The 27,013-nt window shown below is 36.7% G+C and overlaps 1 protein-coding gene across 2 annotated transcripts in view; it reads left to right on the forward strand.

The window, feature by feature from the left end:
* The window catches only part of LOC124292122 (CWF19-like protein 1), a 373,599-nt gene that overhangs the window by 150,813 nt on the left and 195,773 nt on the right, over window positions 1-27,013 (forward strand). For both annotated transcript variants that reach the window (XM_046729174.1, XM_046729175.1), the window contains exon 8: window positions 14,130-14,264. In XM_046729174.1, the coding sequence (XP_046585130.1) occupies window positions 14,130-14,264 (135 nt within the window). The remainder of the gene's footprint in view (window positions 1-14,129; window positions 14,265-27,013) is intronic.

The following is a 27,013-nucleotide window of genomic DNA, read 5'->3' on the forward strand; positions in this document are numbered from 1 at the left end:
ATATTCAACGTAGGCACAGTTTTAGACGGAATCGTCGCAGGCTATTTAAATCTTGCGAAACTAATATGAACACTGAAATCTCTAAGAACACTTTGGCATCCTGGCTCAGAAAGGCGATTGCTTATGCATACCAGGATTGTGATCAGGACTTAATTTACTTAAAGTTCTCCCACACGAGATCAGAGCGTTAGCGACCTCCTTAGCTGCTTGGAGATCGGTTTCAGTGGAACAGCTGGTGTCAGCTTGCCATTGGAAGTGAGCTAATACTTTCATCAACGCCTACCTCAGAGATGTGGCCTCTTCCATGGATGGGTTGAAGAACCATGGTCCCCAGGTGGCGTCTCAACATCTCTCCTCCGCTTGATCCTACTTCGGGGGGAAACGTGTGTGTGTGTGTGTGTGTGCGTGCGTGGCGTGCGTGCGTGCGTGCGTGCGCGTCGCGTCGCGCGTGCGTTCGTGCGTGTGCGTGCGGCGATGGTCGTGCATGTACGCGCGTGTGTTCGCGCACACACTGGGATACTGTCTGGCCTGTGAAGGATGGGGATCTGCCGCTCCTCAAGATACTTTGTGGGGTGAGAGTCTTATTGATATCATGGTCTCTCTAACCTATATTTCAGTCACGTGTTATTCAGTGGATTGGTATACCACTATCTTTAATTGTTTTCCCACCAATTACGTAACCTAAAGGGAGAATAGGACGTAAGGTACCGGAAGTGACATCATTAAATAGGCCAGTAGAATTGTCGAACAACCCGGACATTTGCGATAACAAGCACGTTTTTATCTTCAAACGGCTCCAACAGTAATGCATATTCACCATAAAAAACCCAACCCAAATCAACCCTGGGGAAATTGTCATTTTCAGGCAAAAAGCATTAAAAATGAGAGAAAATTGTTAAAATTTTCTAAAAAATATGTTTATATTTAATTCATCATTAGGATGATTGTATTTGGTTACTCAATTAGCATGCTATATTATAAGATTGAACCAGATAATGAAACTACCTATTAAAGTTTATTTTTGTGAGAAAAGGCTAAAAAATGAAAGAAAATCGTTGAAGATTTTCCTGAGGAGCTATTCCCTTATACATTGCATATTTTTTTTCATTATTTTACTATTGAAGTATTATCTTAATTTTTTTCATACAATTTACGAAATATTTTTCTGAAACTGGGAATTTTCTTTGGGATTAAAATTACAGAGAAAACTGGCAAAATTCACGATGGCTGCCATACTAAATTCAAAACAGCATATCTATTGATGTTTTTTCAGAACTAAAATGTCTGCATCAAAGTAGAAAACATTTTGTCTTTTGATGTTCCTGTCAATTACATATAATTCTTGACATAGGCACTGAAATGAAGGCACTTGTCATGACATTTACCTCTCAGTTATCACATGACCAATCCGTTTTCACACATGCCCTCACATTTGCAGTGTACACTGCAAGGCAATCTTCTCTTGAAGCAGCTGCAGGAACTACAGAGGTGTTTGGCATACTTGCAGGAGCATCTAATGTCCTTCAAGAGTTCTTCTGGGGCTGGAGCTATGTCAGTGATGACAGCTACCACTTCTCCATCCACTGTCCTGAATCCATACTTGTCTCTGTCAAGCACAGTATGAAGTTCCTGCCATGTACTCACTTGATGATGTACCCTCAGTGAATGAAAGTAACATGCTCTGCTGGTTGGAGGTATCCTTTCTATTGGTACATATTTAGTGGAAACAATGTTCAAATACCTCAGTTCATCCAGTGATCGTTCTTGACCTCCACCACTGAAAAGACCTGTCATGTATGTCTCTCCTGCTTGTGCAATCTCTTTCAAGGATGCTGTTTGATGACCAAAAATGTCAACCTTCCCCTGAAGTTCTGATGATGATGACAGATATTTGAGATGTTTCACTTTACCAAACCAAAACAGAGAAGATGTGGTATCACATCCTGACATGGCATGGAGGAAAGGCAGCAGGCGGCATAATGAGAGTCCAAGAGAAAGTTGTGCTTGTTTCACTGATATGGTATTTGTTCTTGTCTTCATGTACATGTTGGAGTTCTGATCAACATGGTGCATTAGCAACACTAGTACATCTGTATCGTCTGATATGACAAACACTGGATCATGAGTAGGGGCAAGCTTTAAGGCCTCTCTTACAATAACAACATCTGCATCTCCTTCATAACCAGCATCTACAACTTGAATCCCAACATCTGCCAAGTAACTGGATATCAGATTGATAATTTGTTGTTTTTGGTTTTTTGTTAGCAATGTAATTCTATGTGAATCTGATGGCACTGGTGTTTTATCTTCAATAACTACATCAGCAGTGGTGGCTCTCATGATTCTACGACGTTTTTGCTCTGGACCCTTTGTACTGAGTTCCTGGTAACTGTCAAAGACAACTAGAAGTGGGTGTCCATCTGTTGATTTCTGTTCAATGAGGTGAGTGTAGGCCAGACAAACATCATGTAAGTTTCCAACTTTTGGCCACTTCAGTTGTTGCAGGGCTGCACATCCATCTATGACTGAAACTCCAGGAGCAGGAGCAGTCTCATTACAGACTATTGCTGGTAAGTCTAAGTTTATGATATGCCTGGCAAGTTGAGATTTCTGAGATTTTCGCATGCTACCATCATCGTTAAAGAGTGAAGGGGATACAGATGCAAGTTCATATTTAAAGACAGATGCTGGAGGTGGCCCTGACACATAGGCAATAGCAAGTCCTTCCAACCTAGAACACAGCTCCTCTGAAACATCTTCACACATGCTTGTTTCATCATTTGTTTCATCCACAGGTAGAAGTAGTAAGATGTGCAATGCAGCACTTGTCAGCAAGCATGCCCTTAACGTCTTCGTGTAAGTTTTGCCATCAAACATCTTGAGGAGTGAGTTCCTGGCATACACATTTGCCCATACTTCATCAAGCCCACTGTTTCCATAGCTTTGCAGCCAGCTCCCCAAAATGACATAATTTGGTGAAAACCACCAAGCCGCAGTTGGAGATGTCTGAACTCGAGAGGGTAGTCTGCCTTGATCTTGTATGCCTTAGCATAGAGTGCTTGATCAAATGTAAGCAGGCTCGCAGCACTGTCCCACTTTCTCTCTCTGTCTGTCAACAAACAACATGGTACTATAAACTGCTTCATTTGTCTGAGGGAAATACAACCTTCGACATGATGTTTTCCTTAGATGGTAGGTATGGCCTGATAATGTCCCCAAAATCACCAGCACTAGCAATATCCTCGGTGGTTTTCTTCTGCCGTTTAATTACCAATCTATGCTCTGAAGGTGGGGTTTGGCATGCAATGACGCCCATGACATGTGTTGATCCTTGTCCTGTGAGAGTGTCCTCATTATGGTCAAAATTATCGGCAATCCATTGACAAAATCCGCCACCTGTGTCATTGGAGGAGATTCCAGCCCGGAAGGTCATCTATAGTTTCACTGGAAACAGCTGACTTTTCAAAATCCATAACATGCTCATAGGATACGGTGAGTCCAAGAGCAGATAGGACATTCAGTAGGATCTTTGACCTTGTAGTCTGATGAACAAAAAGACCAGTAGAAAGAAGCAAGGGTGACAAATAAGGTGTTGTTTTTCTGCAGCCGAATTTGAGTTTGGTTTTCCCATCATACTTTTTACAAAATTGAACAGGACTGTAGGGATGTCTTTTTTCAAGTTCAGTTATGTTTATGTCTTGCGGGGATGGATAAAACACATCTGATGATGTAATGTTTTCTATTGAAGTCCTGACATGACGTCCCAATCTTTGTGCCTGCTTGATCTCATCATCCAGGGTATTATCTTCCAAACTGTATGAATCCTGTAAGATAGATGATGCATTTTTCACAAATGTCACAACATTAGCTTTGCCATCTGTTTCTGATATTGTCAGATCTCCACCATAATATTCAAGAAGTCAACGCTTGAGATGTTTGACACTGTAAGGCTGAACATCATCAGGAAGATACAAGCTCATTTTCTCCTGCAGATCATATATTGTGAACTGACTTTGAGGATTCCTTGACAACCAGTCACATAAAAGCTGGAATGCATTACAGTTTACTGTGTCATTATTTTTAGTACTGGACTCTCCTCCACCTCTGCCTGTGAGAAACTGCTGCATACAGTGTCTGTGATACTTGGCTTCAACAGCCGGGAGATCACCTGCACAAACGATTCTTGCCTTAATTTGCAATGCATGTTCATCAAGTCTCTTTTCGCAGGTTTCAAGTATTGTTTTTGAAGTTTGCTCTTTTTCTCAATTGAGCTTACAATCTCAATACAGCTTATCGCAGAACATCTATCAGGGTGACGTTTTAATCCATCATAGTCAAGTTGCTCAGCACAAATCAAGCAGTGGGTTTTATAGTCAAAGTTAGAGTGCAGAGTCCTGAAAACACTAGAGGTTGAATGAGTCAACTTTGTACAAACAGCATTTTTGACGTTTTTTGAAGCGGTATACCCTTTCTGACATTTCTCATGTACAAAATATAATTTGTCCTGCAATAACCTTTCATGTAAATCATCTTCCCTCTTCCCCGAAGCAGCAATTAGAGATGAAATTCCCTTTTGTGAAAGCTTGACATTCCCTTTCTCCTGGTTACAGATCACACAAGAAGTGTTTGTGCTTTCTGCAAAACAAGAATAAAGAATGAAATATTTTGATGATACATCAGTTATCTTTTTTTTATTTTTAATAGGTTTTTTTCTGATTTATTTAGTATGAGATACTTCAGAAAATTAAATGAAGATAAAATAGCAAAAGAAAACTTCACTATTGAATATCTACATATTGTTAAAAGAAAATTTGTGAAAAGTCTCACACTATTCAAATTGTACCATTATTAATTTTAAAATTTTACTGCCTAAAAATAACTGCTGAAAATCAGTGATTTCTGTGGGATTAAACATTTTTGGCAGGATTTAAAAAAATATTCATTACAGATATTTGCTATGTTTACTTTACATTAGTTCAGAACAAAATATGATTGAAAAAAAAAGAAATCCCATTTTATATAAATATAAAAAGGATAAATTACAACAACAACAAAATAACAAGGCTTTGAATACTGCTAATATACATCTAAAAATGTTTATTAAATTGTTTGAAAAATTATGTATATTACTGAAGATTTCAGCATAGGGTCTTTGACACATGTAATTTGCCTGTGGGAAAGTAGTATATGATGCTTCCTCTAGCAGACGATGTAGTGAACATATTTTTGATAATAATACATTATTTTTCTATTATTTTGATTTTATCAAGTGAGCAGATCATATTATTATGTTTCTCACTTTCAATAGCATCAACAAGATCATGCTTAGTTAAACAGTTCCAACTTGATTGAAAAAATTGACATCACATGTATATGTAGTCTATTAATGCATATAGGACAGCCCTTGCATTTTATCATGCTAGAATTATACCAAAAGACGAATTTTGCCTTTTATAATATAATAAATGTGTCCACACAGTTTATAGTTACCTGTAATGCAGCTTTCAGTTGAAGACATTTCCTTTGGAAATCACATTGGCATTAAATGCACTTGAGTGGTGAGGTAGCACCTGGAGGCTGACATCTTTGTTGTGACTGGAAACGGTACTAGTTGCCTGACAACTACATACAGGCCAAACATACACACGGAGCTCAAGTAACAATTTTTTAATGAGAAATTTAACATATTTCCCCAAGGTTGATTTTGGTTGGGTTTTTATTACAGACACACAGGATCATGATAATCATTTTTGTCAACAAATTGGCTTGTTATCGCAAATGTGTAGGTTAACTAAAAAAACAGGGATTTTCTACTGGCCTAATAAACCCCTTGATGCCGAGTTTTTTTTCAGGCGCACATTTTCATACGGTTTGAAAAGTGAACGTTGTGCAAGAATTGCGCTCGTGTGGTCCTGGATCTACGTACAGCTATAAAATTACACAGAAATGTAGAATACTAAATTTCCTATCCGTTGGTATAAATATGAGGGCAACTACGTTGGCAGTTTGAGAAATAGACACTGCTAAATGTTGTCCGAAGTTTGTTATGCGTTAAAAAACAGTAAATTTATCCGCTTTTTATCGCACACCGATAAAAGCACTGTGCTACGAATTTTTTAATGTGGCATCTTTACGGAAAGTGTGAGCGAAGAAAATACAGCCTGATATCTGAACGACATAAGTGTATATGAATTGGGTTTATGTGCTTGTGCATGACATTATACGCTCAACATTAAAATGACTCGCAATAAATGTCAAAAATGGATTTTCTTCTATGACGTCAAACGACGACAGAGAGGTCATACACGTATAATGATAAGGGGGCATAACTCTGTTATGCGTAACACTATGTCAATGTAACTCAGATCACTTGGAGAGAATTTGTTGTGGATACGGACGCTATATTTTCGTCATTTTTTTTTCATGGTGAACCAAACTATTCAAATTCAAATTCCCCAATGTGAGCAGATGCAGTTTGGTAGTTTAACAATTTACAAGAAAAATGACAACGTACTACATGTGAAAGCACGTAATAGCGATTTGGATGGCCCTTTCCGATATATAAGTTAGTTCTTAGATTCCCATATTCTCCTGTTTGTGTAGATGTAATTTTGACTAATTTGGCATCGTTATTACCAGAATACTAGCCATATCTTCAAATAATAATACATTTTAGTTGACGTCATTGCTTGTTTTATGCATTTTGCGACGTCGAGGAAAAAGACGACATTGGTATGCTGATTAGTATATATCTCCCCTAATTTCCATTAATTGTATAAAAGGTCTCTGCTTCTACGTCAGAATTTATTACTCTTTAGACAAAACATAAAATGGCTGATTTTTCCATTTAAATAGTGTCCTGAATATATCAACAATTAGACGGTTTGACAGCATATCTTATTGTGAACAACACGCGCACCTGTTTGGCATCAATTTAACGTAAATAAAAATAATATTTCACAACACCCAAATATTTTGTTTGGGATAAGAATTGTGTTTGTTTTTGTTTATGATTATGTAGCTATTTCTCTTCATACGTATGCAATGAAAGATGCAAAAAGATAGTATTTTATATATGGAACTATATATTAGAATATGGATGTAAGATTTGTCCGAATTGACACATGAGATGGTATATATATATTTTTCAACAATTTTCCTATAAATGTAGTTAAAGTTTGATATCCTGTCATCACAATATTATTTAATCGAATATGAACTGATTATATTATCATAAACAATGATAGAGAATCATTAAAATGTGTCCAACAAACGCGCACCTGGCCGATCAATATGCATCATTCTTTTGTCTATAAAACGACACAAAATTATGCAATGAACAAGACAATTCCTTTAAATATGTGTGCATATACATTTCATACCATATATAAATCATTTTCATTAATATTATCAGTTTTACATATAAGGTTGAATCAAATCACCGTTCATTAACCTGTTCATATGAAATTGCAATATTAGTCCAAATAAATTGAATATTGTACATCATAGGAACTAAAGTAGTTGCAGTTATGGCTACGTTTGATCTTCTAACGCTTGTGTAAAGGTTTAGAATATGGTGTATTGCACTAAATATGTCAAGTTCTAAATATGTCAAGTTGTAAATATGATTCAAACAATCAAAAACTTTCAAAGAATAAAACACCGTAAACCCTATATGCACGTATGATATGATATTGAACAAGGCTAAATGTAGATACTGAAGTCAGTTTCATGAAAAAGTATCTGAACTATACGCAAAATATACACCATAATACTGACAGTGTAATCGGAAGGATTGGGCGATTGTGTTTACTCTTGTTCAACCGACCTTCACCTCAAAGAAATTGCCTAATATGTAGAACAATGTTGACGTATGACATCACTACCTCTGACCGATTTCTTACAACATGGCGGCTTTGCTGACAAGGGTACTCAGGATTTTGCAAGGACCCTTCCATTGATTCATGGATCGTTTGTACATAAATATGAGATGTAAGTAATCAGAATGATTCTGACTATCTGTGTATTGTTATATGTTTTTATCGTTTTCACTATAAGTAAGAGAACAAGCCAGAAATGCTGATAATTACCGTTGTCGTTCTGCGTGATTTTGCGTCTGTCATGGCATCACGCTGCACGGAAACTTTGACAATTTCTTATGAATTATCAAATCATTGCATTGTATGTATTTATAATTTCCTATTGCTTGCTACGGTACTCTTTCCATGCATATTCCAAAGGTATTGAGCCATTGCAAGCAATGAATAGACGGATGAATGTTGAAATTTTTCAGAAAATGCTACTCAGTGTAAAATCAGAATTTGTCTTTGTTTACATTTCGAACCAGCGCAGTCTTTCGAGCACAGCGTTCGTTTTCACACCCAATATGTTTCGTCTCCTTTTATCTAGACAGTTGGTATTGGTGACAAAGACCAGTTGCAATTTGATTCTAAAATGCATGGGGAATTCAGTGATGCATTTTTCGAAGCTATATATGAAATATACGTGATGTAATAGGCGTATCAATACCGGCCTTCGCGAAACGTGATTTTGTAAACACTATCCGATATGGTGGAAAGCACTCTACGGCATTCGTGTAAGTGCATTTTCGAAAACATCCCAACTGATTCTAGATTCATCGTCAACTTTTCAGAATTATAATTAGCGATTTCATGTAAAACTGATATCAGTGATCATGAATATGTTATTTTTTGAAATTCAATACACCCAGTAATTTTCCGATTTTCACATTTCAAAACATACAGCAAATAACGCTGTGAATCACGATTTCGTACTGTGTCAAAAATGGCGACATTTTCGATGAAGCCTATTTTGAAAGGTCATTTTCAGCACTTGAGCTTTGTCTAAAATAATAGTGGATGGTATCAAGAAACAGGAAATTTCCCGCAAAATTCGAAACTGTGAAGTGTGTTTGTGTGCTTGGGATATTTTGAATTTTATTGGACTTGAAATTGAGGGTTGAAGGGGAAGGACATATATGTCCCTGTGGCATCCAGGGGGTTAAACCGGAAAGTGACGTCAATAACCGTAAGTGACGTCATAAACCTGAAGTGAGGTCATTAGACCGGAAGTGACGTCTTTAATCGGAAGTGATGTCATTATTCCGGAAGTGACGTCATAGACTCTCGTTAGCTTTTTTGTTTATTGCTATCCTTCACAGTTGGATCCTTTTCTTGGTGTCGGGTTAACCAACTAACTTTAGAAGGAATGATCCCTAAGCCAGTATTTATATATAACAGTCATAAGGACCTTTATTCAGATAGTTCCCATTTCTATCCATATATATAAGGACTGTTTAGTATTTGGGAAATATGCCTTAAATTATCTATTAGTCTTCTGCTCATTGCCTCCTTTCCTTGTGTGGGAATCAGCCAACATAATCCAGAGGGAATGTTATGCCTAAATTAGGAACAATTACAAGTATTGTTAGTAATTGTTAGTAAACTTACCTCTGGATTATGGGGTTTAGTTCCCCGCCTGTTCTTTTTGTCCTCCTCGCTAATCATGGCAGAAGAGTCTGTTATTCATAAAACTTGTGAGGTTTAAAAGGGCGCGCTCTTACGTCACGATTTAAGGGGGAGATAACTCTTTAAGGGGTAGGGCATACTACCAGGGGAACTATGACTTAGGGATCGTTTTTTCTTTTCCATTTTTTTCTGTATGTGTCTGTGGCAACCCCAGAAAAAAGGTAACCATAATCCAGAGGTAAGTTTACTAACAGTTACTAACAATACTTGTAATTGTTCCTTATCACAAACAGTGAAAACCAGGGTGCTTTAGCTCTTGCTGGGAACCCACTACATCTTAAGAGATCTAAACATATTGATGTCAGATATCACTTTATCAGATGAGAAGTTGTCAATGGTAGGGTAAAGTTGTTTTATATTCCATCACAAGAGAACATTGCTGCTATGTTTACCAAGTTAGTCAGCAAGGTCCAACTGAAAAAAATTGTCAGTAGTCTTATGGGCTAGATCGAGAGAAAATTGTTTGATCCAGAGATGTTAGTAGAAGAGTTAGAAAGTGAAACTGTACATGAACAATTTATTTAGATTTTGAATTATTTGTCAGTATGCTTAAAGAACTTTAGTTTATTGTGTCAGTTTGAAAATTATGAGTCTTATAAAGACTTGAATTTTGAGAATTCTATTAATACTGCATTTAACTTTTGTTTAAAGAAAGGTATAAATCCTGAACTATTTTAAGTTCAAGTGGGGGTGTTAATGTTGTTGCTGTAAGTGAACGTAAAATATTTTGTTTCTTTTTTAGTATCACTTTCTGTTTGTAGTACCTGTGTGAAATGTGTTTTAACCGGATGTCTGTAAATTATGAGCAGTTTATTTGGATATTGTTATCCCCCGCAACGCGTTTTGCGGGGGGTATTAAAATGGACTCCGTCTGTGCGTCCGTCCGTCCATGCACATTTGTCTTTTCCGGGGCAGAACTCTAAAATCATTCAATATTTCTTCACCAAACTTGGCACATACATTGATCTGGTGGTGTACTGGTGCCCTTTGGCAGTTTTGGAATTCTGAATAAAATATTTTTGGCGTTTCCATGGCAACAAGTTCGACTTAGACTGAAATTAGTGGTAGTGCTCTTTTCCGGAGCAGAACTCTAAAAGCATTCAATATTTCTTCACCAAACTTGGCACATACATAGATCTGGTGGTGTACTGGTGCCTTTTGGTAGTTTTGGAATTCTGAATAAAATATTTTTGGCGTTTCTATGGCAACAAGTTCGACTTAGACTGAAATTGGTGGTTGTGCTCTTTTCCGGAGCAGAACTCTAAAACCGTTAACTATTTCTTCACCAAACTTGGCACATAGATTGGTCTGGTGGTGTACTGGTGCCTTTTGGTAGTTTTGGAATTCTGATTAAAATATTTTTGGCATTTCCAGGGCAACAAGTTTGGCTTAGACTGAAATTGGTGCTTGTGCTCTTTTCCGGAGCAGAACTCTAAAACCGTTCACTATTTCTTCACCAAACTTGGCACATAGATTGGTCTGGTGGTGTACTGGTACCTTTTGGTAGTTTTGGAATTCTGATTAAAATATTTTTGGCGTTTCCATGGCAACAAGTTTGACTGAGACTGAAATTGGTGATAGTGCTCCTTTCAATGCTCTCCTTCCACTTTTCTATATACACACCTAAATATTTGACATAATCATAACTCGTAGACATAATCATGAAGAGTATTTTGCCATTGCGGGGGATATTGATGACTTTGTCTTCTTGTTTGAACTTTGTTTTACTTTTACGTTCTTTTCAAATCATCGACCACTACCTCAATGTCAGTGGCTTAGCATTTACAATGTTCTTGTGACATGCTCCAATTGAAGTATGTTATGTTCGGGTTTTTTATCATAAACTTGGGCAGTAGTAAGTTTGTTTCTATCATGTAGTTGACATTATGTAACTTAATTTTGAAGCGATATGTGGATGGCTGGGCTTGTCTTCACTGGGACACTCATGGAGTTTGTTTTAGTTGCAGAAAACTTCAAATTTTCCATTTCATTATTTCTCAAATCATGTGAAGGCACTATAATTTCTTCTGCAGAACGGTGTCAACATTATGCAGTGACCAGCCTTTAGTCCTGATTTAAACCCAATTGAACATCTTTGGGATGAAATTCAGAGGAGACTGAATAATGTCATACCAAGGCCGAACACTGCTGATTTATTGCGCAAGGCCTTTCTGAGGAGTGTGATTCCAAGTGCCAATGGCCTTCATCAATCGATTCTTGCACTCCATGCATAGACACTGTGCTGTAGTTATTGTCGCTAGTGGTGGTCACACCAGATACTGAAGTCAAGAGTCTGAATGGAGTGCAAACATTCACGTAATGTCTTGGAATTGTGCTGAGTTATTCATTGATGTGTCAAGATATTGTACACAAGAAATGTTTTTGATCCGCTTATTATGTCCATTTCTGTAATGATTTGATTACTGTGCCTATCTAATTTTCAATTAGTGCTGACGTTTCTGTTCGTACAGACGAGGGAGCAAAATCCTGACTGCAGAAAAGTTACATGTTGGAAAAGAAACCCCAAACAACAAGCTAGATTAGACTTTTTACTTATAACACAAGATTTATTTAAAAACTATTGCCATTATTCCAGGTTATAAATCAGATCATTCCCCGGTTACTTTCTCTTTCTCAAATGCTTATAGTAAAGAAAGGGGACGGGTTATTGGAAATTTAACACCTCATTGTTACGCAATGAAGAGTATATTAAACTTGTCAAGGATACTTTAATAGAAACATTATATGAATATGCAGACAGAACACATGCTGAGGAAGACACTGACACCCTTATTGAATATGGAACCTTGCAACTGAAAATTTCTGACTTTATTTTTAGAGACTTTCCTAATAAACTGGAGAGGGAAAACCATTTCTTATTCTTCTTTGTTGAAGAAAGATAAAACTAAGAAAATACAACAATTGGAAAAAAATATAAAAGATCTAGAAGAAAATATTAGAAACGATTTCCAAAGTATTAATGAAAAACTATTATCTGAGCTATCAACAATGAAAATCAATTGCAACAATACCATGAAGAGGAAATCCGAGGAATCCAAATCAGAAAGAGATTAACATAGTACAAAGAAGGCAAGAAACCAACTAGTTACTTTTGCCATCTCGAACATAGACGTTATACTAGCCAACTGATAAATAGTATAAGGAAAGAACATGGAGAAATTATCATAGATGAAAAATCATTTTAGACTGTCCTCAAACAACCAAGTAGTAATCACATTTTACTACTTGCTAAAAGATTAATCCATACTTAAAGCCTTAAAGAGCAATATATATCCTTTGCAAGATTTCTCATGTTGCTTAAGGACATACGCTATATCGAAAGGTTTATTGCAATGAAATATAATAAATTTAGTTGTTTTACTAAGAAATAGCACCATTTAAATCAGTGTATGAAATAAGCCAAAACTCCAGCCAGACATCAGGGCTGGTAACTTCAAAATGTTACCAGCCCAAAATGGATTTAACCAGGCCAAATATGGTGAATTTACTCAAATGTATGGACGATAAAAAATTTTTACCAGACCATCCGGCTGGCTAGCTGTAAATTTACACCGTCCGTCAGAAATCTAGACCATCTTGGGCGGTCGGACGGGCCTTATTTCATACACTGCTTAAATACGGTACTCTGACATTTTAAATTGGCACACATGCAATTTGACTTATTGTCCCCCGCCGCAACGCCGCAACGCAGAACGGGGGACTATGTATTCAGCGGCGTCCGTACATACGTCCCGATTCTTGTTAACGCGATATCTCATGAACTGTTGTACCCAATGTCTTCAAATTTGGTGACAGCCTACATTGGGGGATTACGTAGACACCAGTCGATTTGGGTGACCTTGACCTTATTTTCAAGGTCACCACGACACTTTGACCACTTTTCAAACTCTTGTTAACTCGATATCTCATGGACTGTTGTACCCAATGTCTTCAAATTTGGTGACAGCCTACATTGGGGGATTACACAGACACTGCTTTATTTGGGTGACCTTGACCTTACCTTCAAGGTCACCATGACACTTTGACCGCTTTTCAAACTTATTTAAACGCGATATCTCATAAAACATTGCACCCAATGTTTCCAATCATGTTGACAGCCTACATTGGGTGATAATGCAGACACCAGTCTTTTCAGGCATCTCTTATGTAACCAAAAATTAAAAAGTAGTAAATATAGATATTCCATTCTTTAGCGGCGGGACACATTGCCATATCAGTGGCAAACACTTGTTCAAACTATTATGTCCACTACAGTTATAACATTTTCATCTAGCTCCTATTTATCTATATATGTACACCCTCATGTGTATAATTTTGTACTAACTTGATGATGTAACTACCAACACATGTCACTCTTCTGTCTGTACATGCAATTTAAAATGGAATAAAAAAAATATAAATAAATATGACCAGTGTATTCCGCCATTTGTACCAGGATAACTCATGTTCGTTGTGTCTGATGACCACAAGTAATAACATTCTCTCCCTTAACCACTCTATTTGCCCAATGTCTTCCTCAGCGTGTCAACCTAATTATGTGTGATTTATTTGTGTTTTCAGTTTCTTTATGCATTCTCAATCAAGCCACTGTCCTACTTGGGAAGTGAGGAACTAGGTAAACAACCACTTGATGCCACAGAATCACCATACACACCACTTTCTACACCAGGAAGCAGCCAGGATAATCTAAATCAGGTACTGGCTAAATTGATTTAGTTTGATAAATCTTCACACAGTCTTATTTGCATATAGAGGTCAGCTTAGTGGTGATACAATATGGGATTTATAAGTTGAAAATATATTTTCTATATTTTTCCTGGTAGAACTTTGAACTTGGTGTTCACAATAACTTGAGCATTTATGATTAATATCAAGGGAAGCTGCTTAATGTGTTTGCTTGAATTTGTGCTCCACCAGCACCCTATTTGACATCCTCAGCAATGCGTGATTCTTATGAATATGTCCCTCCAACACTTGATTGCCTTATTTCCTGAAACTTGTTTCTGATCCACAGGTTCAGCCATGGTCTTGTGTTGTCTTTCTTCTTAGTGGTCGACCCAATTGCTAACAATTGGAGTTATCTCTCTGAACATGAATGCGTGTTCTTTGATAACATGTGCTTAATTTTCTGAAGTTTGTCCTTTCCATTTTGATATTAATATGTGTAAACCTAAAGGCAACAAATATATCTCAGCCTCCCTTTTGAGTACTAAAACGTTTTCACATAGGGGTAAGTTGTCTCCACAATGTCACCTCTGCCAAGAACATTTGCCTACAGTCTCAAGAAGTATGTGTTGGCAATAAAGAAAGGCCAGGAGAAGAAAGTGTGCTTAACCCCCTTATTCCTGTTCGGAATGCACGGAGTACAGTCATCATAAAGCACAGCCAGGTTATGATTACAGCTTGAGCAGCACACTATGCATGGGTAGCATGAACCTTACAGACAGTTTGGTTCGAGATACCAGTAGCCCTGCATTGTATGAAACAGCAGATCATAGATAAGACGTCTTAAAGGAAACAGAACTGGCATTTTAGTGTTGTCTATGGAATTCAGCCAGATATGCTTTTGCCAATGATAAGTTAGCTGTCCTTGATGTCTTATTTCTGGAATCCATGCCGCGAATGTAAGACCAAGAAGAATTTGTGGCAGAGGTACAAAGGCTGGATGCTACCATTTTCAAGATTAAACAAAAGCTCAAGCTTCCACAGTCAAATAAATTAAATTGAGGCTTGTGTAAAGCATATGTCTGAGTTTCAAGAAAGTTGTCTCCTGTGCTTTACGGACACATGGGTGACAGAGACTAGACAACACAAATTTGGAACTCAGTGGATTCGGATTGCCGATTCAGCTGTATAGAGATGCGGCAAGTACCGGGAAGCATGTTGGAGGAGGTGTGTGTGTTTATGTAAATGAACGCTTGTGCCAGCAGCACGTTGTTCGAGGATCTCTATCTCTCTGCATTTCACTCAGGTCATATTATCTTCCTAAAGAATTTGGACAAGTTTTTGTGACCACTGTATATGTTCCGCCGGATGCCAATGTGAAACTAGCGGCTGACACTATTCACACCACTATGGACAAACTTAATGATTTTTCACCAGAGGCACCAATATTCATACTCAGAGATTTCAATGCAGGTGACTTAAAACATGTTCTGCCATCATACCATCAGTATGTGAAGTGTCCGACAAGATCTAGAAAAACTATTGACTTGTGCTATGGTAATGTGAAAGACACCTACAAATCTTCTGCAGAGGTGCCGATGGGGACTTCTGATCACAATACTGTTTATTTAGTTCCTTTGTATTGTCAAAAATTAAAGTCAGAGAAGCCAGTCTTAAAATATGTAAAGTCAAGGACAAAAGATTGTTGAGAGCAGTTGAGATAATGTTTTGATTGTACAATATGTTTGAACATACTAGTGATAATTTGAATATGTTTACAAATACTTTAACTGATCATATAAATGTCTGTGTAGAAAACATTGTGCCAGTCAAATGTATTAAAATATTTCCTAATAACAAGCCTTGGATAACTAACTAAAGAGTTCAAATCAGTTTTAAATGAAAAGAAAAAGGCTTTTTGTGCAGGGGACAAGGTCAAGGTTAAAGACATTCAGAAAGAGATCGCTTGTTTAACAAGGAAGTGTAACGATGAATGCAAAACAAAAATTGAAAGACAGTTTTCTGTAAACAATTTACGTAATGCATGGAGTGACATAGAAACTATCATTGGATCAACTATTAGACCTCAACAGTTGGAATCCAGCGAGGACTTATCTTTTCAAATGAGTTGAACTCCTTCTACTCCCGATTTGATACTGAAAATCTTTCAGATGAAAGTAAACTTGTATTGGAATTGCTTCCAGCTTGTGCAATGTTAAATATATCGACAGATGATGTGATTTGCTGAGATAAATCTTCATGCATGGTGTGGGCCTGATAACTTCTTTGGGGATTGTTCTTAAGTAATGTAGAGTGCAACTGGCTGTTATTTTTCAAAAGTTATTTCAGATATCAATTAATTCGCATAATGTTCCCACTTTCTGGAAAATCTCTAAAATTGTTCTATTGCCAAAACAAGAAAAATCCCTCTGTTAAAGGGACACTGATCCAGGGCAATTTTAGTGGACAGGTTGTTGCTTTTGTTATTGTTTTTCTCCCGTGAATACCCGGATGATATCCCACAATTCTTGACTGGTCCGTGACCTCTGTTGCACCACCCACATGCGCAATTGATAGTAAATATAGATTGATCAGCAAAGATGAAATTGTTTTACTTGTATTTCAATCTTCATTATTATGATAACAAATGAAAACATTTGTATAAACAACTCATTCCCTATCTACTGTAACAACAACTCCTCTATATATTCTCTCAATTTGTTACTCATGTATCACTTGCTTGACAACGACATTAGAACCTATGTCGAAACGTCGCCTCCACAGAATAAAAGAAGTTGTATATCCATAATATCCGGCATCTGATGGGCATCCACCCTTCCTAATGTCTGATGAAGAAAGTCTGCCAAGGTGGACAGTAGCCCAGTCCCCGTGTTCGTCATGGTTGAGGACAGGTACCGGCCAGTTTGCAGCTTGGTTTCGTAATTAGACTGTTGGTGAGAAACATTGATCGCTCTGCATCAGTGCCCCTTTAATAATGACTTCAGACCAGTGGCCCTAACCTCTATTACCATGAAATGTTTAAAACGCATTGTTAAGACCTTATTGTTGAAGAAGTCAGCCATGTTCTTGACCCATTACAATTTGCATACTGAGCAAGGCGTGGGGTAGAAGATGCAACATTCACTCTGTTAATAAATATTTATAAGCATTTAGAAAACTATGGTACTTATGTGAGAATATTCATGTTTGTTGAATTTTCATATGCCTTGAATACTATTCAGCCTCATTTGTTAATTGATAAACTTTTCAGAATGAAAGTTAATTCTAACATCATCAAATGGATTAATTCATTTCTAGTTAACAGACAACAAATTGTCCAGGTTATTAATGTGAAATCATCAATTGTAAACACATCGACTGGCGCTCCACAAGGTTGCGTTATTTCACCAATTTTGTTTATATTGTACAACAATGACAGTGTATCCAACACAGAAACATGTTTTACAGTTAAATTCGCTGATGATGCTGCATTGGTAGGCCTTGTTAGGGAATCACACAAGAAAAAAAAATGGTGATTTCCAAAAATTTCCAATTTGGAAATATCATATTTCCCAAAAATTTCCAAATTTGGAAAGATGATGTTTCCAAGGCTTGGAAATATTTGGAAATTTAGGAAGGATTTTACCACTACTTTTTCAATTTCTCTTTTTTCCAAAGGATCCCCGGCCCATGAGTGTATAGACTGAACTATTTCACGAATCTTTTGATCTTTGAGTTCTTATTGTTGATATTCATAATGTATCTTGCATGTGACATATTTATTCGTGAAAACTGCAGGAATAAGCCATATTTTCATATTATCCCTTTGTGCTTGATATCAATGCTACTGCGTCTCACGCGTGAAGTGATACATTTTTTAAAGTTGGGATTATGTTTAGAGTAAGTGTTTACTATTCGCCGTCTTATGCGACCAGCTAGGAACCAATTCTATATATTAGTTTAACTTCACTCATCTGCAGTCTTCGTGTTCTATGTGTCAAAAATTGATATTGACTGTTCTATTTATCGCTAGTATTTTCAAAAGTCAGTTTCAAGTGTATGTTTTAGTTGTTATCCACAAAAGCCCAAATATGTTTAATTTTTTTCCCCACTCAATGTTCGTATGAATACAAATTCCATACACCTATGCTATATGGACTATATAACAGTGTACCAGATATACTGACTGACTGAGTGTATTACATGCCATAAAAGTGAACCCGTGCCATGGCGTAATGGGGTATTCCCGTGAAGTAGGATTTTGTTATTACAGTATAATCTCGCTCATGTTAAGGTCCGGTGTTGTTATCACGGGCTTAAGACACTGGGTGCTATAAAATTCTGAACTTGTTTTGAAATATGATCGAATTTACTGAGTTAATTTACTGAGTTTAGCTCACTGAGATTATACTGATACTGATTCATGTGTTCACTCAACGTCTGACGGGGATGATACGTTTTAGGTCTCGCCAAAGTTATTGATTAATCTACTAATCTACCAATATCTAACAAAGTGCTAGAGTTTGGGGTGACCTTCGTAGGGTCAGTAATAAGCTGAAATAGGTCATACATGATTTGAAAATTATGTATCTTATTATTACTTGGGGTGTTGGCATGGCAGATTTATAAAGATCGTTGAAAAGGCCCTCCAAATGATAGTTGAGATATATTTCACATGATATGTTTCATCTTGTGATGATTAATTGTGGCAACACCAAATATATTATGTCATGAAAATGTCAAATATCACTTTAGGCTTATTTCATTTCTTTACCCCTTCAACTTTTCGTATCAACCTTGTGCCTGTTAAAACATTAACTGGCCTTTGTTCGAGATGACCAGGTCTTGGAGGTAATCACCCTATGTTTTTACAATTCTGCTTCATGGGAACTGACCGTAGTAGAATACATTCTCCAATTAACACCTGTCAAAAGGGAGAGGCCATTTGAGTTTGTGCTCAATAACGGTATATGCAATTGGCGTATTCACGAAAATCTCATGAACGTGTCTATAGAAAATTGGTTGTGTTGTCCAAACATGTGCGGATTGAAGCAAATACTCAAATGAATTCCCTTTTTACTGAATCATAAGTGTATCTAGATTAATTTGATCATTTACAAGAAGTACATTACAGAATGTTTTAATAAAACATTCATTATAGATCAAGAGAAATCAGCCCACAAGCTCACAGATGATTCCAGAGACAAATATTCTTTTGAAAGATTCCAGTTTAGACAAGACATTAATTTCATAATAAGCCAGCAAATAGACTATATGTTAATTTCCCAGTTACAGTTATTTTGAAGGGTCAAGTCTAGATGCTTGTGATTATTTATGTCTTGAATTATCACACCGCTCATTGTAAGGTCAAGTTGGATGCTTCTGTTAAGTTTTCTACTAAACTGTAAAATAGGTTAGTCGCTGTGGTGACAATTATATACGTTTGAAAATGTTAAAACCTGCAATGAGAACACGACGCCACGCCAATAGCAACTCCATGCTTGTTTGATAGGTATTCCTGTCGATGCATAGAGAAGGGTTCCCATATTCATTCTTGTATCATTATCGAGCTAAAGGGTAGGTTAGGCATTTGGGTCAAGGTAAAAATGGTTTGATGTTTGATGTTTTGACAACGGTGTTGTTTTAAGGGATTCTACAAGATGAAAAAACGTGTTCACTCAAGGAAAGAAATAAGACATGTATACCAGACTACCAGTATGAGATTGAATCCATGTTAGTGAGTTCACACAGTCACTTTGATTTATAAATTAGTTCACTCAATTCATAAGTTGTGAGTTATTCATTTTCTTGCAGAAACTTGCTATAAGAAATTTGGAAATGACAGTTTTCACCATTATTTCCCCAAATTCAGTTATGGTAAATGCACAGTTAGACTAGAAGTTTCTTCCTACTTTTCGTGGTTGAAGATATCTATGTGTAAATGGTTACGGTATATGTTCATTCTGAACAAGAGAGAAGGAGAGAATGGATCTCATGGAGATGCAGTCAGAAAAGACTGCAGAGCAACAGTCTCAACATTGAGCGACATAATGTCTAAAATTCCTGGAGACCACAACCACGGACCAGTACACAGCGAAGTCAAGGAAAATCAAATCTCAAATAGATTGTAACAAAATAACGAATATTTTTAAAAGATGGTAAGAAGTATTCCTAACCTTATGTTAAAGGTCACATGCAGCGTAAAGCACAACTTTGCAGATTCTGATAGCTTTTCGGTATGGACTTACGAAACAAATCATCAAAATGCAAATTCAACTTATAAAGTTGAAAAATAACGCGATAAAAAAACCCCTTGAAATCGGAGTTTCAACAGCTGGGCTTAGCTCATAACACATGCGCAGTGAAATAGGTTGGCGAGCCGGGTTGTCCGTGAATACTCGGTGAAGGCTTTGGTGTGAGCTAAATTTTTTAAAATGTTTTGTTGATATTTCACAGTAGCTTTTTTTATATGTTATACCAGTAGATTACCGATTTAACTGTTTGTATAATTTCATTTGTCTATTTCACCACACGTTCTTCTTATCGAGTCACTTTCTCAGTTCGATACTTAAAAGCAATGTCATTATTTAGTGTTGACAGAATATCTAACTGTGACACAGATATGTCGTTGTCACAGACAAAACTCAGTGTCTGTTTTATTGACACCTATGTGTCTGCCTGCCTGTCTGCTAATGACAATATTCAATACACAACTTCGATCACTGACCACATGCAATTTGAACTTAACACCTATCAGGCTATACACCATAAACAAAACGCATTGATTTATGGCCCGAGTTCGGTCTCTGTCACATTCTGTAATTACACAGACAGGCAGGTGTGATACTTGTACACATGACATATTATCATGTCTGTTGATTGCAAATTGTTATACACAAGAAAATGAGCATGTATTTACGGTTCATTGCCGGCAAGGCTAAAATCATTACGCTTCTCGGTTCAATGGCGTAGCCTTCCGTACTTGCAATGCAATGTTATGGTTAAATGAACACGGGCCTCACTTTCGGAGGCTCTGACAAATTACAAAGAAAACAGGATTAACGTGGGCGCTCTTTAATTTGGGCACATACAAAAATATTAATACAGATATATGTTTTCATTTTCAGTATACTTTTTCTTGAGTTTGACATTAAATTGTCATTATCCATAGTAAATCACATTTCTGTCAACCTACGTCGAGCTGAAGACAATTTGAGAAGTTCAGACACGTGGTCTGTGTAAGCGATGTCCCCGATGATGTTGGTCACAAGGCCCTTCAGGATTAAGTTAACTCTAACCTGCGCACCTGCCATCACGAATATGTGTATGATAGTTCGGTGTCAGTTTGCAACTTAAATATTATAGTTATGTTTTTCGAATTAAATACATCTGAAATAAAAACGCCACTTAAACAGGTCTAAACAATCGAAGAAGATAAAGATGCCTGCTACATATTGAAGTTGGAAGATACCATAATGTACCAAGGGAAGAAATAATAAGTGTCCATTGTTTATCTTTAAATCTTAATCGAATAGAAGTCTTAATAAAGTCTATGTTCTATTCTGTTCTGATAAATACTCTATTATTACAATGTTTTGAAAAGAAATGTATCTACTCCCGGCATGGATTATGCTTCCCGGCACCGTATCTTTAGCTTTGGCGGTACTCCCCTAATAAGCTCTCCTGGGAAATCCGAAATATACATTTTACCCTTCCCGGGACATCTGAAAAATAAATTTTAGCCTTCCCGGTACGACACCGTATTTACAAAACCTAACATCTCTATATATACACACACAATGAGCCTCAAATGAACCAGCCGTTACACTTGAGTGCACACCCACCCGCTCTGACTGGGTTCGGTATCCCGGCTGCTTCGTTTCTAGGGAAGTAAACCCAAGTACAAAATATTGCACTTTTGATTTGCGATTGTACGCTTTGAATTTTGTTTATATGTTTTTTCATAATCAGCAATGTATATTATATGTCATAAATAAGTGATAACTGTGTTGTAATTATTTTGGTTGCATGTGACCTTTAAGCAATCCACTCCTTTGATGATCTTCTAGGTGCATTATCGCGATAATGACATCGCGAGATATCGAACGAGCCTACAGACCAGCAGGAACAGAAATCGTGACAATTGTTGTGAAAAATGAAAGCTATATGTTCTCACATTCTGCTGTCATTTAATTTTGTCACCTGCTTTGCCTAGCCTCCGAGTGGGCCTAGGACAAATGCCACCCAGACAAAAGCCACCCGGACAAATGCCACCCAAATAAAAATAAAAACCACCAACACAATAACATTTTTAAAAAGTCAACATTACTATGAATTCAAAATTGTACATGAAAATCAACTTTTTTATCAAAGTGAATATATATTTTTAAGAAACCAAATTATTCATCAAAGTCTACATAATTTTACAACAAAATCAACATTAAAATCAATATGGGTGGTAATTGTCCTCTCTGTAATGGTAAAATAACTGGGTGCCATTTGTCCGGGTGGCTTTTGTCCTGCTCCCCTTCCTAGTTACAACTTGTTTTCATGGACGATTCTGTCGTAATTGCCTGGTGTCGCTGGGCCTTATTTGTTCGAGCCAGCCGCTAGTGATAGTGAAACCTATGATCAGCCTCGCTCATCTCGGTTACGGTTAATTTCTTCAACCTAAACAGTGCGACATTAGGAAGGGTGGATGCCCATCAGATTTGAAAATTTGAAAATTTCCCCGGTAGTTCTTGTCTGATTGTATTAAAGTATCAAAGCAGTGTGGGCTTTTGCAGGTTTTCTAATGCCTGGATGGTATAATGACTGATCATAATTGATCCCATTTCTGTGGGTTTTATTTACCTCGATATATATTCACGCCATGTAAAAATATGACGTATAATATTAAAAAATGACAGTTGATGTATTTGAATCCGTAAACTAAACAACCCCACTTTGCCATTGCTAGAAAATTTACTTAGGTAAATAGGTACATACAGTTTTAGCACACAGAAAATGCTTATATGTATTTCTTATGCAACAATGAAGTTCTGTCCGTATTCTCAAAATAGTGTCGGCCCATAGGTTTTCACATGCAATTAAAATTGCATGCAATACAGCAATTAATACTCCCTTGTTGTAACCCGTGTTAGGTGGTATAAACCTACACATGCTATTTGTCATCATTCACTTGGTGGTCAGTAAATGAATTTAAAACAGGTATAATTAGTGGTAACACCACTTAGATAACCCGACAAAGGTTCCCATTTTGCATTTCTTGTGTCTGGAGTAAATATTCAACATTATAAACATCGATCAAAGGATTAACCGATAACACGCTGATTGATTAATTACTTTTATCTTACACAGCATTTGTCAAGCGGTTGTTTATGTATGTAGATTTACTAATCTATACTGATTAATTACTTATGCTATCTTACACAAAAGTCATTTGGAACAGCTGCAGGTGAATGGCATATCACTTTCGGTTTTGTGGATATTGATGGATACATTCCTCCGGTTATATCTTCATTGAACAAAGTAATAGCCTGATTTTTGTTGCAACAGTCATTGTTTATGTATGTAGATTTACTAATCTATACTGAATACACTGTGTCGAGTCTGTTTCTGCGTAAAACAACTTCCTTCTTTCAAAGGATTAACCGCCAAGACATTGATTGATTGCTCATTATTGGCTAACTGAATTACTTTAGTAAAGAATGGCGGACATTATGCGATTAGTTCCCAGGTATGCTATCTTGGGTGACCAATGAGACTATATACCAATGTGAAATACCTGAAACGATATATCACTTTTCGTAAACATGTATTAGACTGTTAAAAGACACATCATTTGGAACAGCTGCAGGTGAATGGCATATCACTCGGTTTTGTGGATATTGATGGATACATTCCTCGAACAAAGTAATAGCCTGACATTGTTCTTATAACTCTAATCAGTTTTAATTTTAATAATTGCATTTTGTTTTTATTCATTTGTCAACAGAATCATTGTTTTCGTTAAGTGAAGTAATCAGACAGACAACATACACTAGGGCTTGTGTGCGAATTATGATTTACATTGGCAAACTATAAAATTTCTAGATATTCAAGTTATAAGTATAGGCAGATCGCCTGGTTTTTATTTAGTTTCAAAATGCATACAAGTATGATAATAAACTAATTAGGATTATAAGACCAAATATAAAGAGGCACGTTGACTAGTATCTACATACTGGTGAGTGGACGTTAACCACGTGAATGTAGCAAGAAATTTATCGCGCAGTATTGTCACTTCGACCCCCATCTTGCTTCCGAGGAAGAAATCGTTATGTTACAAGTTGTGTCATGCCAAATCCTGTTGGCCATGACTCAAATACATATTTAACTACGAGTAGAAAGTAGTTTTGATTTTCTAACTTGATGAAAACAAACCATATTCTCATTAATTCTTTAACAGACTTTAGCCCGTGATGTTATGATTATTAAAAATGGCAGCGCCCTGTCGCGAACATCCGCCAGTCTGAGAATAAATGCTATTTAGGTTTATTTTCACCGAGTTACAAAATCAAAACTACTTTCTACTGGTAGTAAAATATGTATTTGATTGATGTCCAATAGGATTTTGCATGACATATATTATAACAAAACAATTTCTCTCGTGGAAGCGAGGTGGGTGTCAATATAACACTACTTACAATATTATTGTCACTTCCACCACAACCTCGCTTCCGAGAAAGAAATCGTTATGCTTCAAGTTGTGTCATGGAAAATCTTTTTGGTCATCAATCATATATATATTGTACTACAACTAGTAAGTAGTTTTGATTCTTTAACTTCCGCGAAGCGATCTGAACACATTTAAGATATCGTTCCAAGCTTCCACAACGCTTCACTTCACACTCAAACATAACCCATTTAGCACGAACTCGTGGTCCGGTGGAAATTAGTGCATGGTGACACTATCACTCGACCCCTAGGAGGGCAGCATAGCGATTCGTTTTGCTTTGAGTAAGTTTCGTTGTTCAGACCATCCTTTAATGTTGGAATATGGTAAAAAGTAAATATAAAACAACATGAGCGATTCTGCCCTCTGTGTATTGTACTTACCATTGAATCAGAGTACCAATTCTTTATTGAATGTTCATTTTACTGTGATCTGAGAAACAGCCTGCTCCCACAATACTACATAAATAATCCATGTGAAACTAAATTTATCAACTTATTATTGTCTTGCAATTCTACAACTGTTAACAATCTTGCTAAGTTTATATTTCTTGCATTGACAAAAAGTGCGAAGTTTTTGAATATAGAGTATAAGATTAAATGACACATTGTACATGTTAGCATACAGCTTAATATTATATATGGCGCTGGATTGTATTGTCATCTTTATAATTGTATAACAGGTCTGTGGCCCTTATGCGAAATTAACTCTCACTCAATAGATATAAGCTTACGATGACACATACTTAAACTAAACTTGACAAAATTCACTTTTCACCCAAAACATTGAACATTTAAAATGTGTTCACCACTGCAATTTCGACTAGTCAAGTCGATAATCCTTTCGTTAATCCCTTAAACAATAATTACTAAAACAACACCAAACATCAAAGACTACCGCCAGTCGCCTTAACGGCCCCATGAAACACTCATGCCGCCCCAATGCCGCTATAGCAATTAGCCCATGCAGAACAATCATTTACCATCACCCACCAGTTATCTCCCCTTGAGGATATTTCCAAGATTGGAAATCTCATATTTCCAAAATTGGAAATTTTTGGAAACATCATCTTTCCAAAATTGGAAATGTCTTGGAAACATCATCTTTCCAAAATTGGAAATGTTTTGGAAACATCATCTTTCCAAGACATTTCCAAGCTTGTAAATGTGGATTTTTTTTCCAGTGTCAGAACTTAGTTACATTAGCTGAAATTTCAAAATTTGTAGAATGGTGTAAATCAAACTTTTTATATTTGAATGTGCAAGAAAGACACCAAAGAAATGATCATAGATTTTAGAAAAGCTGAAAATCAACAATAAGTGCTGTAAGTATTGAAGTTAATGAAATAGAAAGAGTAACTGAATACAAATATTGGGTACTGTCTTAGATTCAAAACTCTCCTGGAACGAAAACACTGAGAAAATGTATAAGAAAAGACAACAACGCTTACATTGTTTGTGGAAGTTGAAACATTTTAAAATTGACCAAACTATCATGATGTAATTTTACAAAACCTTTATTCAAAGTGTCATAAACTTTAATATCTTGAGTTGGTTTGGGAACCTGTCTGTCCAGAATAAAAGCTAACTCTCAAAAATCGTAAACACTGCCTCTAAAATTATTGGGCTTCCTATCAAAAGTATTGGCAGTTGTAATGAGCAGCAAATTTCCAAAAAGGCAAACAAATTTTTAAGTGATCCTACTTCCATACTTTTTTGTCGGAATACAGTCAGACCTCGTATATCTGAACTTCAGATATCCGAATACCTCGGTTTCCGAACATTCTTCACAAAAAACGAAATGTTCTAGTTACAATTCACCTCGTATATCCGAATGTTCAGTTTCCGTATCCGAACGGTCAATTTTGGTAACGAAACAGCCAAATATGTCCAAATTTGCCTCGTATATCCGAAAACCAAGGCTGTCGTCGGCAAGATGTCTGATGTTTACCGTTCCTCAACAGTGCTCACTGTATTGACCTTTGATCAAGCCTATATCAAAACCCATGGTCTGTTGTTGGCGAGGTATCAAAACACAAAGTCTATCATGTCTACCGCTTGTC

This window comes from Haliotis rubra, unplaced genomic scaffold (assembly GCF_003918875.1).
Source record: "Haliotis rubra isolate DU_JTF1 unplaced genomic scaffold, ASM391887v1 Scf509, whole genome shotgun sequence".
Taxonomy (NCBI): Eukaryota; Metazoa; Mollusca; class Gastropoda; order Lepetellida; family Haliotidae; genus Haliotis; species Haliotis rubra.